This window comes from Salvelinus namaycush, chromosome 7 (assembly GCF_016432855.1).
Source record: "Salvelinus namaycush isolate Seneca chromosome 7, SaNama_1.0, whole genome shotgun sequence".
NCBI lineage: Eukaryota > Metazoa > Chordata > Actinopteri > Salmoniformes > Salmonidae > Salvelinus > Salvelinus namaycush.
This window is the reverse complement of record NC_052313.1, coordinates 14728961-14744988: the sequence shown is the minus strand read 5'-3', so window position 1 is coordinate 14744988 and position 16028 is coordinate 14728961. Positions and strand designations below refer to the sequence as shown.

The 16028-nt window shown below is 45.5% G+C and overlaps 1 protein-coding gene across 1 annotated transcript in view; it reads right to left on the bottom strand.

Annotated features, from left to right (window-relative positions):
- Nucleotides 1–16028, bottom strand: part of LOC120050620 (histone-lysine N-methyltransferase 2C-like) — a 96944-nt gene that overhangs the window by 13459 nt on the left and 67457 nt on the right. The window contains exons 21-32 of the mRNA XM_038997209.1: nt 14018–15735; nt 12400–12511; nt 12219–12303; nt 12046–12109; nt 11615–11847; nt 5651–7417; nt 5278–5487; nt 4353–4517; nt 4060–4201; nt 3730–3841; nt 3325–3503; nt 1701–1834 (exon numbers count right to left, since the gene is read on the bottom strand). Coding sequence (XP_038853137.1) covers nt 1701–1834; nt 3325–3503; nt 3730–3841; nt 4060–4201; nt 4353–4517; nt 5278–5487; nt 5651–7417; nt 11615–11847; nt 12046–12109; nt 12219–12303; nt 12400–12511; nt 14018–15735 — 4921 coding nt within the window. The remainder of the gene's footprint in view (nt 1–1700; nt 1835–3324; nt 3504–3729; nt 3842–4059; nt 4202–4352; nt 4518–5277; nt 5488–5650; nt 7418–11614; nt 11848–12045; nt 12110–12218; nt 12304–12399; nt 12512–14017; nt 15736–16028) is intronic.

The window sequence follows — 16028 nt, the reverse complement described above, 5'->3', positions numbered from 1 at the left end:
TATGGTCTGGCTTGGTTACCCAGTAGTTTATTAAAATGTACATTTGAAGTCGGAAGTTTACATACACCCTAGCCAAATACATTTAAACTCAGTTTTTCACAATTCCTGACATCTAATCCTAGTAAAAATTCCCTGTCTTAGGTCAGTTAGGATCAACACTTTATTTTAAGAATGTCAAATGTCAGAATAATAGTAGAGAATGATTTATTTCAGCTTTTATTTCTTTCATCACATTCCCAGTGGGTCAGAAGTTTACATACACTCAATTAGTATTTGGTAACATTGCCTTTAAAATGTTTAACTTGGGTCAAACGTTTTGGGTAGCCTTCCACAAGCTTCCCACAATAACTTGGGTGAATTTTGGCCCATTCCTCCTGACAGAGCTGGTGTAACTGAGTCAGGTTTGTAGGCCTCCTTGCTCGCACACGCTTTTTCAGTTCTGCCCACAAATTTTCTATGGGATTGAGGTCAGGGCTTTGTGATGGCCACTCCAATACCTTGACTTTGTTGTCCTTAAGACACTTTGCCACAACTTTGGAAGTATGCTTGGGGTCATTGTCTATTTGGAAGACCCATTTGCGACCAAGCTTTAACTTCCTGACTGATGTCTTGAGATGTTACTTCAATATATCCACAATTTTCCTCCCTCATGATGGCATCTATTTTGTTAGGTGCACCAGTCCCTCCTGCAGCAAAGCACCTCCACAACATGATGCTGCCACCCCCGTGCTTCACGGTTGGGATGGTGTTCTTCGGCTTGCAAGCCTCCCCCTTTTTCCTCCAAACATAACGATGGTCATTATGGCCAAACAATTCTAGTTTTGTTTAAAAAAAGTACGATCTTTGTCCCCATATGCAGTTGCAAACTGTAGTCTGGCTTTTGTATGGCGGTTCTGGAGCAGTGGCTTCTTCCTTGCTGAGCGGCCTTTCAGGTTATGTCGATATAGGACTCATTTTACTGTGGATATAGATACTATTGTACCCGTTTCCTCCAGCATCTTCACAAGGTCCTTTGCTGCTGTTCTGGGATTGATTTGGACTTTTTGCACCACAGTACGTTAATCTCTATGAGACAGAACGCGTTTCCTGCATGGTCCCATGGCTGCATGGTCCCATGGTGTTTATATAGATGAACGTGGTACCTTCAGGCGTTTGGAAATTGCTTCCAAGGATGAACCAGACTTGTGGAGGTCTACAATTTTTTTCTGAGGTCTTGGCTGATTTCTTTTGATTTTCCCATGATGTCAAGCAAAGAGGCACTGAGTTTGAAGGTAGGCCTTGAAATACATCCACAGGTACACCTCCAATTGACTCAAATGATATCAATTAGCCTATCAGAAGCTTCTAAAGCCATGACATAATTTTCTGGAATTTTCCAAGCTGTTTAAAGGCACAGTCAACTTCGTGTATGTAAACTTCTGACCCAGTGAAATAATCTGTCTGTAAACAATTGTTGGAAAAATTACTTGTGTCATGTATAAAGCAGATGTCCTAACCGACTTGCCAAATCTATAGTTTGTTAACAAGAAATTTGAGGAGTGGTTGAAAAACGAGTTTTAATGACTCCAACCTAAGTATATGTAAACTTCCGACTTCAACTGTATGTATGTTTTCAGAATGTCTACTGCCATTTAGTGTCTAAGATCAGATCAACTATAGTTGTCAAAATGGGTTGTTTACAGTTGCATTTAACCACTCACCTCCGCTGCGACCGGATTCAAGGTGATAGCTATGGATACCAGGCCAGCTTTGGAGCAGGAGGGAGCCTGTCTGAACTGGGACCCGAAAAAGGAGCTTGAGGGTTCAGTCTTGACCTCTCGCTTAATCTCAGTCCCTGAGGGAAACAAACAGACAATCTAATATTACAGAGGAACTAACACAAATGATGCTTGTACAATACTGGCCTGAGAATGATTATTAAAGATATTTACCAATATAATGGCTACCATTAGTAACAAGAAAAACTTTTTATGACCCAACATAACTATAAAATAACACGGGGAGCCCTCAGGGGTGCGTGCTTTGTCCCCTCCTGTATTCCCTGTTCCCCCATGACTGCGTGGCTGCACACAACTCCAACACCAATGAGACAGCCTATAGGGAGGTCAAAGACCTGGCAGTGTGCTACCAGGACAACAACCTCTCCCTCAACGTCAGCAAGACAAAGGAGCTAATCGTGGACTAGAAGAAATGGAGGGCCGAGCACGCCCCCATTCACATCGACAGGGCTGTAGTGGAGAGGGTCGAGAGCTTCAAGTTCCTCAGTGTCCACATCACTAAGGACCTATCATGGTCCAAACACACCAACACAGTCGTGAAGAGGGCATGACAACACCTCTTCCCCCCAAGAGGCTGAAAAGATTTGGCATGGGCTCTCAGATCCTCAAAATTATACAGCTGCACCACTGAGAGCATCTTGACAGTCTGAATCACCGCTTGGTATGACAATTGCTTGACATCCAACCGCTACAGAGGGTAGTACATACAGGCCAATACATAACTGGGGCCGAGCTCCCTGTCATCTAGGACCTCTATACCAGGCGGTGTCAGAGGAAGGCCCTAAAAATGGTCAAAGACACCCAAGTCATAGACTGTTCTCTCTGCTACCGCACGACCAGTGGTACGGATGCAACAAGTCTGGAACCAACAGGACCCTGAACAACTTCTACCACCAAGCCATAAGACTGATAAGTAGTTAGTTAAATAGCTACCCGGACTATTTGCATGACGCATCACATACACTCCTGGTACTGTTTACAATCTGTCACTTTATTCCTAGTTATATGTACATAATTACCTCGTACCCTGGCACAGTACTAGTACCCCTTGTACACTGATGAAATGAAATGTTCCATATGCACAAAAAGCTTATTTCTCTCCAATTTTGTGCACAAATCCATATCAAGAAGCTGATTAAAAAGCATGATCATTACACAGGTAGACCTTGTGCCAGGGATAATAAAAGGGTCATGAAAATGTGCAGTTTTGTCACAATGCCACAGATGTCTCAAGTTTTGAGGGAGTATGCAATTGGCATGTTGACTGCAAGAATATCAACCAGAGTTGTTGCCAGTAAAATCTTTGACATTTTTGCATTTATATTTTTGTTCAGTATATATATAGCCAAGTTATCGTTACTCATTGTGTATCTATTATTGTGTTTTACTTTTCTATTGTTTCTCTATTTTCTTTCTCTCTGGATTGTTGGGAAGGGCCTGTAATTAAGCATTTCACTGTTAGTTCACACCTGATGAATAAAATTGGATTAGATTTTTGTAACTCTTGTTCAGTCAGGAGTGAAAGTTGTGTATGTGTGATTCTTACCTTTCCCGCTGGCGCTAGGCAGCATGGGAATTACAGGGGAGGAGCAAGGGGAGGGGGGCTCCTCCTTGACATTTGACAAGTCGGGGTAGCGGCTGATCTCCATGCCGACCACACTCTCGGGGGACGAGGAGGGGACGAAGCTATCAGGGGTGTCCCTGTCCGCACAGTGGTCCTGGCTCCTGGGATGTACACAGAATCAGGGAAACTAGTTCAACCACTGGGCTCCTTCACGTAACCAGGCCAGGGCAATACAGCTTGGCTCGGCTGAGTAGTGCAGAAGGGTATAAGTCTGTTTAATACTCCACTCTCTGTTCAGAAGCAAAATTACAGTTACTCGCTCAAACCAGGTAGGAACTATCCTGACTCCCATTGAAATGTGGATTTGCAAGTCCCCTAAAGGCTCACCTAAGTTCCTCCTGGTTGTTATGGGGTGGTGTGGGGAGCGAGGCGGGGACGTCCACCGTCTTGGGCCCCTGGGTGATGGCATGGGCCAGCAGGTCTTTTTCTGTCTGGAACGCTATAGGGAGAAAGTAAAACATGTATTGTTCCTTTTATTTTCAGACCTTAGAAATCTGTCTTTTTCTTTTTCCATTGCAATCCCAGTAGGGATTCTTTGATATATAATACATTTTAGGTCACTCTTTAATATTATCTATAATATTACTACAGCATTACATCTCCAAAGAAGTGAGACAGAGGCACAGAAGATTTAGAAAATGTTGAGTCCCACTTTACCATCATGGCCACCCAAGACGGCAGCTTTCCTGGTAAGCTCCTCGGCCGTGGCGAACCCGTTGACCATCTTCTGTCTCGCCACGGGGGGCGGCGTGGGAGGGAGTGATGCTGGAGGGGTGGGCGGGTTGCTCAAGTTGTTCTGCTACAAAATGGCAAATCACACAACATCGTAACTGGATTCAACTAGGGAAATTTGTGCGGCTATCTATTTTATTTTCTAGGAAAATTTTTCCTTTTCCTATCCTCCACCTGGGAAAGGGATGGATGTGCATAAACTAGTGATCTCTCCTCACCTTGTAGATGAGCTGGGAGTAGTAGTCTGACACGCCGCCCAGCGAAGCGCTGCCAAAGGATCCCGACAGGCTGTTCTCCCCGTTCAGCTGCCCGCTGCCGAAGGGGGGAAAGTGAGCAAAGTTGACCCCCATCAGGGGCTCTATCAGGGGCAACAGGGAAAGCTGCTGTGGGGGTGGAGGAAGAGGGGAAGGAGGGTTAGTGAGAGCAGAAGGGACGCTGTACGTGGTACTGTATTTTAAAGGATTTCTCACTGCTTATATTTCGAGGTAAGCACTGAACAGGATCAAAATTAGTTCTAGAAATTTAATGAAAACATTTGACTGTTATTACGGTAATGACTTTTTTGGGGGGTGTAATAACTGAAGTAATTTTAACCTAACGTTATATGGTTATCAAAAGTGTAGTCGAGGCGTAGGCAGTCTAGACAAAATGCAGCCTCGGGAATTTTTTGGCAAACATTTTATTGTGCCCCTGTGAAAGGTTCACCACTGCATAACCCATGGTATATCTTGTCATAATTTGAATGACATACAATTTATTTATTTTATTATTAGTCAACTAAGTATTAGATTTTTCATTTAATATTCGGTTTATGCCTCCACAAATGTCGAGTGATTCTTTAAAACAATCCACGGACCATTTAATTCCACCTAAATGAAAGTAATTACATATTAAGATGAGTGATTTATGAGGTGTGCTAACAGAAAATAGCTAAATAAACACCCACATTTGTAAGCAACTGCAGGAAAAGATAAACTTTCATCTATAAAATCAGCAGCACCACACACGTGAAATATGTACTAAATAAAACTCTTGTTTTATGTTTCGGGACTGGGAACATGACCAGACCAATCAGCCAATCAACACACAATAGCTAATCAGCACATTCAACACTGTTCGGTGGCTGACGACTATGATCTGTACCTGTTTGAGCTGGGTCATCAGAGTGTCAGTACTGGAATAACCAATCTGCTTCTCCTCTTCCTCCCTTTTCCTCCTCTTGTAGCGCGATGGTGGTTTCTCCACCCCGTTTTTATGCGTCAGTTTGTTGCGTTGCTGCTTCCTCTTGCCCTGCTCCGGCACCGAGGTTTCTAGGAGCTCAGCGCTTCCTGTCAGCTGACTGCGCCGGGGAGTCTGGGAAATTACAACGAGACAGGGTTAGTGAGCTACTATTACACAACAAAGAGTTTTCATTAGTACTGTATAGCAATTGCTTAGCCAATTCTGTACCCCAATATTTCGATTTCAGATAGAACATGCAGTAACCTATGCTATACTGTGGTCTTTCCCTTCTCACCATGTTGTTGGCGGTGGAGGCCGGCCTGGCAGTGGCTTTGTGGTCTGATGAGTCCTCCTGCTCTGAGCGCAGTTTGTCACAGGACATCTGCTGTGTGGGAAGGGTCTGGTTGGCATTGGCGCCCGGTGGGGGTGTGCTCTTGTTCTTCAACAGGTGCTTAAGCAGCTCATTCCCTGTGTCACCACCTTTGGCACCGTGGAGGGGTGAAGAAAACCCCCCCTCGCTTCCCTCCTCCACCTTTACTGTCCCGCCAGCTCGGGGAACGTGCTGCAAGGCAGACCCCTCGTTGGCCGCCTCGTCCCTTCTGCACTCAGTCTCTATGCTCTCCAACTTGATTTGGAGGGTTTCGTCAAACAGGGGGGCCCGGTCATTCTCAGAGCCCATGCTGGAGCAGCCACCCTGGGCTAAGCTGCTGCCTGAGAGCTGCCTCTCCAGTTCTGTGGAGGGGGCCAAACCAGAGGACCCCACTGGGAGGAAAAGATCGGACAGATCCTGCTCACCGGGAATGCTGAGGCTCCGGGTGGATGAGGTGTCAGACCCGCGGGAGGGCGTCAGCGGGGAGCAGCGGTCTGAGTGGGGAGTGGACGGGGTCTTGACAGAGTCTATGTCGTCGACCGAGTCTCTCTTCTTCTTCCTGTTCCTCTTCTTCTTGACCTTCTCCTCTGGGATGATGTTAGAGTAGAGCTGGATCAAGGACTGGCCTGAGCCGGGGTAGTTGGGAGGCAGGGGGGTGGATGAGTCCATTCCGAACGGTAGTCCCTGTCCCTCGCCTCGGCCCCCACTCTGGGGCATCATCCCAGGGCCTCCGAATCTGGCGGGACGGGGCTGTCCCGAGGGGAAGTTGAGCCCCTGCAGCATGGGGTTTTTGGGACGGAAATTGGGACCCATCTCGGGACCACCAAAAGCCCCAGTCTTGGGCATAGGCCTGCGCTCGTCCCCCAGCATGAAGGCCCCGATGCCCTGCTGGGGGTACATGGGCCCTAGCTGCCCCTGCTGTGGTGGTGCTTGTTGTTGAGGTCTAGAGGGCTGCATGAAGTCTTGGGGCAGATCAGTATTGTAGAATGGCATGTGGGCCAGGCTATCCCCACTGTGGTTAGTAGCTCCAGAGCCGTGTGGGAGCCCAGCGGGACCCATACCAAGGCCTTGCTGCTCCATCTCCAGCCGCTGCTGCATGGCCCGGTGCCTGTCTACCTCCTGCATCAGCTGAACCCGCTGTCTCTCCTGCTGCTCCCTCATGCGGTCCCGCCTCTCGCGCTCCTGGAAGCCCTCGCTGAATGGATTGTTGTCATCAAATTTCACAGCGAGGCTATTGCTGCCACCACCACCGTTACCTCCGCTGGCTCCCTGGGTTCCTGCTCCTTTGCCTGCAGGTGTGGCTTTTACTCCGGGCACCATTGAGGCTGATTGAGGCTGAGGCGGTAGTTGGGTCTGGGGTGGTAACTGGGGCTGGTGCAACTGGGCAGGGCTGGCAGGGGGCATCTGAGCTGGAATTCTTAGACCCGGGCCTCCCATCGGTCCTGGGGCTCCCCCAGGGTGCCAGCCTGGCACGTTGGGCATGCGGGCAAGGTTAGGCTGGCTGGGGTGGGGCTGCATTGTCATCATGGGCTGGCCCAAAGGGGGCTCCCTGGGCATCATAGGGGCAGCATGAGCTGACATCCCTGGCATGGGTGGCATCCCTGGCATCATAGGAGCCTGTAGACTTAGCTGTTGCTGCTTGACACGGTACTCCTCTATCAGCTCTGCATGGTCTTTCTGCTGTTTCCGAATCTATCAGAGAGAAATAACACGAGGAAAAAAACAATAAGAGAAATGTGAGCAGACGGAAGGTTATCCCACCCAACTCTTCACAGTGCAAGATGGTATTGAGAGACATTTTTAGGCACTGCTTTTCTATACCGTCCAATTAAAACTGGTATTTACCTGACAATCACAGAAAGAACAGTGATCAAATGCTATTTTCTGTTACTTATTCAAAATACCTCCATAAAATTGGCAACTACCTGGAACCAGATAATACGTATCGATACAGTAAATGTTTCCATGAATCCACAAGAAATCAGATTGAACCATTACGAAGTAAATAGCATAATCATAGTAAAACCTCTTTAAAAAAGCCTTGGGGAAATATTGACTGAGTGGAGGATGTGTGTTAACTTCACAGAATAAATCATGCGTTTCTGTCTCGCCACATTGAAAAGGTCACGGAAGTTGGAAATAATTAGCAAAGGCGCCATTTGTTTTGCTAAGAAAAGGTCAAAAGGTTTGTTTTCGGGCTCAATGTTTCCCTTGATTCTCAAGAAACCAAACAGTTATTTAGAAGTAGCAGCTGTTTTTCAGCAATCAAGCTTTGTGTGCTGTGTGTGTTGCTGTGGAGGGTCACAAACAAGTTAAGATTGTATTTCTGTCCCCTCAATTTTGACAAAGCAAAGAGTTGATAACTGAGCCGACATCAAGAGTTTAATTTCAAGAGAAAATCGATAAGATGGAATCCAACATGATGTGGGAGCTAAAGACCAAAAGGCAAGAGGAAAACCCTAAATTAAGCCCTCAAAGATGGAGAGAATCTATTTACAAAGCAAGTCCTGCAGGCTTTAGTTATCTTGATTATTGTCCCGGTATATGGTCAAGTGCTGCAAAGAAAGACCTAGTTAAGCTGAAGCTGGCCCAGAACAGAGTGGCACGTCTTGCTCTTCATTGTAATCATCGGGCTAATATTAATACTATGCATGTCAGTCTCTCTTGGCTAAGAGTTGAGTAAAGACTTGAGGAAAGACAGTTTGGAAATTCCAAATTGTTTGCATAGTCATCTTACAAACAGCACTGACACACACACCTTCCCCACCAGACATACCACCATGCGTCTTTTCACAGTCCCCAGGTCCAGAACAAATTAAAAAATACAGTTGAAGTCGGAAGTTTACATACACTTAGGTTGGAGTCATTAAAACTCGTTTTTCAACCACTCCACAAATTTCTTGTTAACAAGCTATTGTTTTGGCAAGTCGGTAAGGACATCTACTTTGTGCATGACACAAGTAATTTTTCCAACAATTGTTTACAGACAGATTATTTCCCTTACAATTCACTGTATCACAATTCCAGTGGGGCAGATGTTTACATACACTAAGTTGACTGTGCCTTTAAACAGCTCAGAATATTCCAGAAAATTATGTCATGGCTTTAGAAGTTTCTTATATGCTAATTGACATAATTTGAGTCAATTGGAGGTGTACCTGTGGAAGTATTTCAAGGCCTACATTCAAACTCAGTGCCTCTTGCTTGACAATATGGGAAAATCAAAAGAAATCAGCCAAGACCTCAGAAAGAAATGGTAGACCTCCACATGTCTGGTTCATCCTTGGGAGCAATTTCCAAATGCCTGAAGGTACCACATTCATCTGTACAAAAAATAGTACGCAAGTATAAACACCATGGGACCGCGCAGCCGTCATACCGCTTAGGAAGAAGACGCGTTCTGTCTCCTAGAGATGAACGTACTTTGGTGCGAAAAGTGCAAATCAATCCCAGAACAACAGCAAAGGACCTTGTGAAGATGCTGGAGGAAACGGGTACAAAAGTATCTATATCCACAGTAAAAGGAGTCCTATATAAACATAACCTGAAAGGCCGCTCAGCAAGGAGGAAGCCATTGCTCCAAAACCGCCATAAAAAAGCCAGACTACGGTTTGCAACTGCACATGGGGACAAAGATCGTACTTTTTGGAGAAATGGCCTCTGGTCTGATGAAACAAAAATAGAACTGTTTGGCCATAATGACCATCGTTATGTTTGGAGGAAAAAGGTGGAGGCTTGCAAGCTGAAGAACACCATCCCAACCGTGAAGCACGGGGGATGGCAGCATCATGTTGTGGGGGTGCTTTGCTGCAGGAGGGACTGGTGCACTTCACAAAATAAATGGCATCATGAGGAAAGAAAATTGTGTGGATATATTGAAGCAACATCTCAAGACATCAGTCAGGAAGTTAAAGCGTTATCGCAAATGGGTCTTCCAAATGGACAATGACCCCAAGCATACTTCCAAAGTTGTGGCAAAATGGCTTAAGGACAACAAAGTCAAGGTATTTGAGTGGCCATCACAATTCCCTGACCTCAATCCTATAGAAAATGTATGGGCAGAACTGAAAAAGTGTGTGTGAGCAAGGAGGCCTACAAACCTGACTCAGTTACACCAGCTCTGTCAGGAGGAATGGGCCAAAATTCACCCAACTTATAAGTTGGGAAGCTTGTGGAAGGCTACCCGAAACGTTTGACCCAAGTCAAACAATTTAAAGGTAATGCTACCAAATACTAATTGAGTGTATGTAAACTTCTGACGCATTGGGAATGTGATGAAAGAAATAAAAGCTGAAATAAATCATTCTCTCTACTATTATTCTGACATTTGACATTCTTAAAATAAAGTGGTGATCCTAACTGACCTAAGACAGGGAATTCTTACTAGGGTTAAATGTCAGGAAGTGTGGAAAAACTGTGTTTAAATGTATTTGGCTAAGGTGTATGTAAACTTCCAACTTCAACTGTACGTACACTATTATACAGCGCCATGAGTGCATGGAACTCCCTTCCATCTAATATAGTGCAAGTGAACAGCAAACATCGTTTAAAAAAACAAATAAAGCAGCTCCTCACGGCACAACACCTCTCCCCCATGTGACCTAATTGTTGTGTGTATGTACTGTCAGGTACAGGGCATTCAGAAATATTCAGACCTCTTTACTTTTTCCATCATTTTGTGACGTTAATGCCTTATTCTAAAATGTATTTTTTTTTAAATGAAATAACATTTACATGAGTATTCAGACCCTTTACTCAGTACTTTGTTGAAGCTCCTTGGGCAGTGATTACAGCCTCGAGTCTTCTTGAGTATGACACTACAAGCTTGGCACACCTGTATTTGGGGAGTTTCTCCCTTTCTTCTCTGCAGATCCTCTCAAGCTCTGTTTGGTTTGATTGGGAGCGTCTCTGCACAGCTATTTTCAGTTCTGTTCAGGTTCAAGTCTAGGCTCTGGCTGAGCCACTCAAGGACACTCAGAGACTTGTCCCGAAGCCACTCATGCGGTGTCTTGGCTGTGTGCTTAGGGTCGTTGTCCTGTTGGAAGGTGAACCTTCGATCCAGTCTGAGGTCCTGAGCACTCTGGAGCAGGTTTACATCAAGGATCTCTGTACTTTGCTCTATTTATCTTGTCCTCAATCCTGACTCGTCTCCCAGTCCCTGCCGCTGAAAAACATCCACACAGCATAATGCTGCCACCACCATGCTTCACCGTAGGCATAGTGCCAGGTTTCCTCCAGATGTGATGCTTGGCATTCAGGCCAAAGAGTTCAAGCTTGGTTTCATCAGACCAGACAATTTTGTGTCTCATGGTCAGAGTCCTTTAGGTGCCTTTTGGAAAACTCCAAGCGGGCTGTCGTGTGCCTTTTACTGAGGAGTGGCTTCCGTCTGGCCACTCTACTTTTATCCATTTCAGAATAAGGTTGTAACGTAACAAAATGTGGAAAATGTCAATGGGTCTGAATACTTTCTGAATGCACTGTATGTGTAACTGATAGATGCACACACTACATGTTCATGTTTTTAAATGTATGTAAATTCTAAAGTCTTTTGTCTGTAATGTCTTTTTAGTTATGTGTCGGACCCCAGTAAGACTAGTTGTTGCTATTGGCGTCGGATGATTGCGATCCTAATAAATCAAATACAAAATGTTTCAAGTGGCTTACGATATGAGATCTTTCTCTTATCCACCCCTCCAAGGTAAATGACAGCTCTATACAGACAGCATGTACAACCTCACATCTTTACATTATTTAAGGCCTCAGGATGTCCAATTATGTTACAGATAATGCCATGTAAAGATGTAGAATCAAGAGACTAAAGAAATAACTCAAATCCAAACCTCAACATAGAATGCCTGCAATGAACCCTTGCTACATTTAGTTAGCTACCTGCTCCAACTGTTTCTGCACCACACTCTGCTGCTCTGTCACATGCTTCAGCTGCTCGACGTCCTCCTTAGGGAACTCACGGCCAGCCTTCTTGGCCGTCCGCTGTTTGGCTGACAGGGCCTTCTTGGATTTCCTGTGGGCCCCAATCTGGTCTTCCAGAAACTTCTGCTGCATCTGCAGGAGCTGTTGGGTCTCCTTGAGCCACTCCTCGTACTGCTTCCTCTTGCCATCGTCTGAGAGACGGGAGACAAAACTGTATACATAAATCCAAAAGACATACAAGTGAAATCGAATAGACCATGGATTGGATATGGTCGTCAACAAATGAAATACTGAAGAGACCAAATGGGTCTGTGATTAATAATTTGGTTAAAATGAAGGAGGATGTCATAATCAAATGCAAATAGAAAAACTTTGGGTTGTCCACTCACTGATAAATCCAGGTCCAAAATTTGGGGGGTTTGGTCTCGCCATCTGTGGAGCCAACTTCCCGTCCTGCGAAGACAATTAACAAACGATAATGTGGCCTTTTTTTCTAGCATAATATATGAAACATACGGCAGGCAGACTGATAGACAAATAGTGGTTGATTCACGATGCTTACCTGTCCAAACACATGTGGAGGCAGAGTGGCAGCAGCATCTGGTCCATGGGCTCCTGGCGTATGCTGAATTCTGAGAGGATCATTGCTTTAGGGAACATGAAATAATTTTTTACCCTTTCAATTAAATAACATTACCTAGCACAAGAACTCAAAGCTAGCATTGGGGAAGCTTTTGCCTTACCTGTTAATGACTATTGAGGGCATTCCCATGCTGTTCTGAGCCATGACTTTATTGATTCCCTTCAGGGCTACCATCTTAGCCTTCATGATCGGGTCTGTGACGGCATCAAAATCTGCTAAATAAGAAAACAAAACAAAAAAGTATCAGTAATTTTTTGACAAGTCCCCCTTAATCGTAGTTGATTTCCTTTCCGTGTTTTTTATTTGCCATTTTTTATGATTCTACAGATAACGAACAGGTAGAGGGCAGAACACACACGGATACCCTACCAAAATCAAACCCACCCCAACCACCCTATGCTCCCTACTAAATTAAAACCCACCCCAACCCCTCCATGCTCTAACAGAACCCTGCCCCAAAACCAGACATGATATACAATGAGTAATATAATCAAATAGTAAAAGAATACAAAGATATTATAAAAAAATATATTTTTATAATAATAATAATAATTTAAAAAGAGTAATAATAATGATACAAATTCAAATTTGGGTTGGTTTATGGAGTTGTGAAATTAGTTGGGTCCATGTCTTCTACAAAGGATAGGAAAGGTTGCCAGATATTATAAAATGGAATTGCAGATCCCCTAACGGAGTAGCGTATTTTCTTTAGCTTGAGATGTTGCATAACTTCCTTTATTCAATGGTTAAAAGTAGGAGGAAACCAATCCTTCCACTTAAACAGTAGAAGACATCTAGCTAGAAGAGTAGTACATGCCAGCATGTTGCCCATAGAACTGTTTCAATTGGTCTCCTGTGGTGCCACTCTGAATAATGCAATAAAAGGCATTATTTGACCTCCTTTTAAAAGGAAAAGTAATTTTTTACAACCAAATTTCAATTTCTGATGTAAATGGCATGTTATAGAAGGGTCCATACACAGATTTCACTTGTTTTTGAGAAACTTAACCCAAACAGGACATCTCGTTGTGTAGTATGGGGGAAATGGAACATTATGGATAAAGTTCGGAATGACACAATTTCATGTGTACAACATCTAAAGACCTGTATCAATATACTGAGAGCTTTGTAGTATTTGGGTGTTCTTGAAGCAATTGTTAATGTTTTTCAGGGCCCCCATAATATTCAACGAGGAAGTGATTTGCTGTTTGGGGTAAGTTTCTCAAAAACAAGTGAAATCACAAAAAAGGTGTCTGGAGACTTCTATAACATGCCATTTACATCAGAAATAGAGATTTGGTTGTAAAAAATAACTTCTCCTTTAAGGTTTGACCTCTTTCTAAGCCATTTTAAAAGAATCCACCCGTCACGAGTGCCACATCTAAATTATGGATGGAACGCTGGTGAAGTAAGACTCCCAAAAGTGTCTCTTAGTCAAGAAAAATTATGTCCAACATTCTGTTCCTCAAATTACATGTGGGGAACGTTCTTTTTTTTGCTTCAAAATATAAAAAAAGCATTTGTCTCAAACGAAAATGGCTTCATATTCCACATATCTACCAAAAAGGATGATTATGCAAAATGACTGCAAAACCCCCAGAGGACTGTTCTGACTACACTCTGGAAATAACTACATGTAGAGGGGTAATGTGTGTGGCTTAATTAAACGGATCACCAAAACAGCAGTCGCATGTCTATCTGAAGCTCATTGTCCTTACCTATGTTGGGGAAGAAGGAGTCGCTGGAGCGCTGTCGGATCATGGCCTGCATCTGCCTCTGCTGCTGCTGCTCTTGCCTCTCCTGGTCCAGCAGGTCCTGCAGTAGGAGGGGCTGCTCGTCCAGCAGCAGAGGCCTGTTTTGTGGGCCGGCCTGCCCCAGCGATGAGCCTTGCTGGCCCTGGGGGTTCAGGCCATGGGCAGTGGGCTGCTGACTGGCTCCCACCATGGCTAGGTTTAGCTCCATCTGCTGGTTTGCTGAGGCCCCGAAGCTGTGGTTCCCCCCTAGGATGTGGTTTGGGTTTCCCATTGAAAGCCTGCTCTGAACCAACGCAGGGTTCACCCGATGTCCCATAGCCACGCTGGGATTGAGCCTGTTGTTGTCTTGGGTATGTTGCATGCCTGTGTTTGGGTGTAGCCCAGTGGCCTGGTTCGGCTGGGCAGCTATGTTCCTTTGATGAGGAGAGCCGGTTGGGCCTAACCCAGTGTTTTCCAGTTTCTCTTTGACCAGAAGGTTGGAGAGGACCGGAGCCGAGACAGTCTGTCCAGGCTGCTCATACAGCCCTGCACCCTCTTGGTTAGTCATGGTTCTGTTGTCATTCATCCGGCCACTGCAGAGTGGCTGGTCCTGGTTTTGCATGTGTCCATCTTTGACCTCCGTTTTGATTGTTTCCTCTATTTTGACTATGTCCAAGGTCTCTTTCGATTTGTTGGCCTCCCGTCTGATTTGGCCGTGCACGGATTTCCCTACGGACTGGGACGAGGTGGCTGCGCAGTCTCCGCTGGCGTTCCTCTTCTCCGACAGGGCTTTCTGGAGGTCCGAGGTCTCTCCCTGTTGGTGTTCCTCCATGGGGTCACCCAGGTCGAGATCTTCACTGAACATGTCTTTCTTGTCGTCCAGGTTGAGCTCAGGATCCGTGTAGGCGATGAGGTCAAACTTCCCAGACATGAGGAAGTCGTCGAGGTGCAGGTCATTGGGTCCCAGGTCCAGGTCTTTGCCATCATCTGGGTCGAGGTTCAGGTTCAGGTCGACCAGGTCTTTGACCTCCACGTCTTCGAGGTCCTTCACTGCAGAGTCGTCAGTGTCCAGGTTTTCGTCGATTCCGTCTCCACTGGGTATTTGAGTCTCCTCCGTTTGACCGGTGCTAGACCCAGGCAAGAGCATACCAGATGGCTCTGCATTGAGTGACTCACTAGTGACAGGGTGGCTGAGGGACCTATTCAGTGGAGGATGTTGTTGTTCAGTGGTCACCCGCACTTCAGTCTGCTGCTGGTGCAGGTTCTCCATACTTGCCAACATCTGCATTTGGCCAACCGATCCCTGGGAAGGTCTGCCCATCATGGGAGCCATCATTCTGGGTCCCTGGTTCCTGGCGAAGCCAATCTCCTGGCCTCCCATGAAGCACTGGGGTGGTCTCTGGGTTTGGTTGGAGGGGTCCATGACGTCGGGGGGTCCATGACCAAAGGGGATCTTCATCCTGTTCTCAGGGGCCCTGTGGCGGAGCTCGATGAACGGCTGACCCATGATATTGTGCTGCTGGACGGTAAGGCCCTGTGGAGGGAAGTCCTGGGGGAGTCCCATCAGGGGGTTGCCCCCCCTGGAAAAGTCCACCGAGAGGGACCTTCTCATCTGTGGAGGAATGTTATCGACCATGGGCCCGCCGGGCATCTGCTGAGGGGGCCTGAGGAAATGTTGCTCCTGGCCGGAGGGAAATCCAAACCTGAGAGAAGAAAAGATGAAAAACACACTGTCAAATGCTAATCCATGAACAAGGCAGAACACAATGTCACAGATTGCTGATTGCTCCCTACACACAAATAAGGAAGATTACACAGTGAGTAGCACTTCAAAAATTCCACTTCTTTCCACAATGCATGTTTAACATAATTTCATTAATTGAATAATTTAAAAAGGAGCAACACAATCTTTAAGACAATTATAATGGATTGGATTTGATTGGATATATAGAGCGTCTTCCTACCAACTGAGGTACTCAAAGCGCTTTACATAGTA